Source organism: Trichinella spiralis (genome assembly GCF_000181795.1).
Source record: "Trichinella spiralis strain ISS 195 chromosome Unknown Scfld3610, whole genome shotgun sequence".
NCBI classification, from domain to species: Eukaryota; Metazoa; Nematoda; class Enoplea; order Trichinellida; family Trichinellidae; genus Trichinella; species Trichinella spiralis.
This window is the reverse complement of record NW_003530549.1, coordinates 1-934: the sequence shown is the minus strand read 5'-3', so window position 1 is coordinate 934 and position 934 is coordinate 1. Positions and strand designations below refer to the sequence as shown.

At 52.8% G+C, this 934-nt stretch overlaps 1 protein-coding gene across 1 annotated transcript; it reads right to left on the bottom strand.

The window, feature by feature from the left end:
* Positions 1–3: 3 nt before the first annotated feature.
* On the bottom strand, positions 4–585 carry Tsp_14447 (conserved hypothetical protein; the record flags this gene model as incomplete). The annotated part of the gene is made up of 2 exons (XM_003367824.1): positions 281–585; positions 4–195 (listed from the first exon to the last, which is right to left on the bottom strand). Coding segments are annotated over exons 1-2 (497 nt in total), but the record flags the coding sequence as incomplete, so codon positions are not given.
* Positions 586–934: the final 349 nt, after the last annotated feature.

Genomic DNA, 934 nt, shown 5'->3' with positions numbered 1-934 from the left:
TACTGATGTGGCCCGTTCTTCCGCATGTCCAACACGTTCTGCGGTCTTTCTTCTCCCGCCGGCGTCGCTGCTGGGGAGTCGCTCTCTTTGCAGCCGCAGGGATGTCCGTCATCAGCAGCTGCTTCAACTGCCGCGCCACTTCCGCCAGTTCTTCTCTGCTGAGCCCTCTCCAAATGCGCTCTTCCCGGGCTGTAACTTCAATCGCATCCGTGAAACTATCCGTCCTGCTTTAAATTGTTGCAGCAGGATCTTGGCGGCTGTACCACTCAGTCCGGTAAACGCCTTCGTGAACAGCCAGCGCGAGTGACCAGCATAAATCCGCACGCTTTCACCCCGTTGCTGTTTACGCCGGAAAAACTCAGCGGAGAACCTCTCTGAACCGGTGCGCACACCGAAGGCTTCAAACAGGGCTGATTTCAGTCCATCGTAATCGTCCGTTACCTGGACGTGCATAGCCCTCATTACGCCCGGCACCTCCTCATCAGTATGATACTGAAAAAGGGATGCTCGTCTCTCCGGGGCTATACGGGAGGCACGGAAGTGCTTTTCCAAGTGTTCAAACCAGGTCTCCACGTTCAATAACATGGTAAGTATCTCTGACGGCCTAATCCATTCCGGCCCGTCGATCCTGCCGCGCTCGCCATTTGTAGAGTTCGTCGACGCTACGTGATTTCACACCATCGCGAGAGGTTAAGAGTTTATTAGACAAAGCACAAAACAGCGAAAACAGCAATGACAAAATAAGAAAGACGGAATAACAGCCGCACCGCCCACGATCACCGGCTTTCGACCAGGCGTCCCCTACTGTCGATGTCCTACAAAATGTGGGCGTGATATGCAGGTACAATTTCACGGTCACCGTCACAAATTGAAACACTGTGTTTGCTTATGAATTTGCATAGTTGATTGTCACTGACGTGTCCCTGATAGCCTT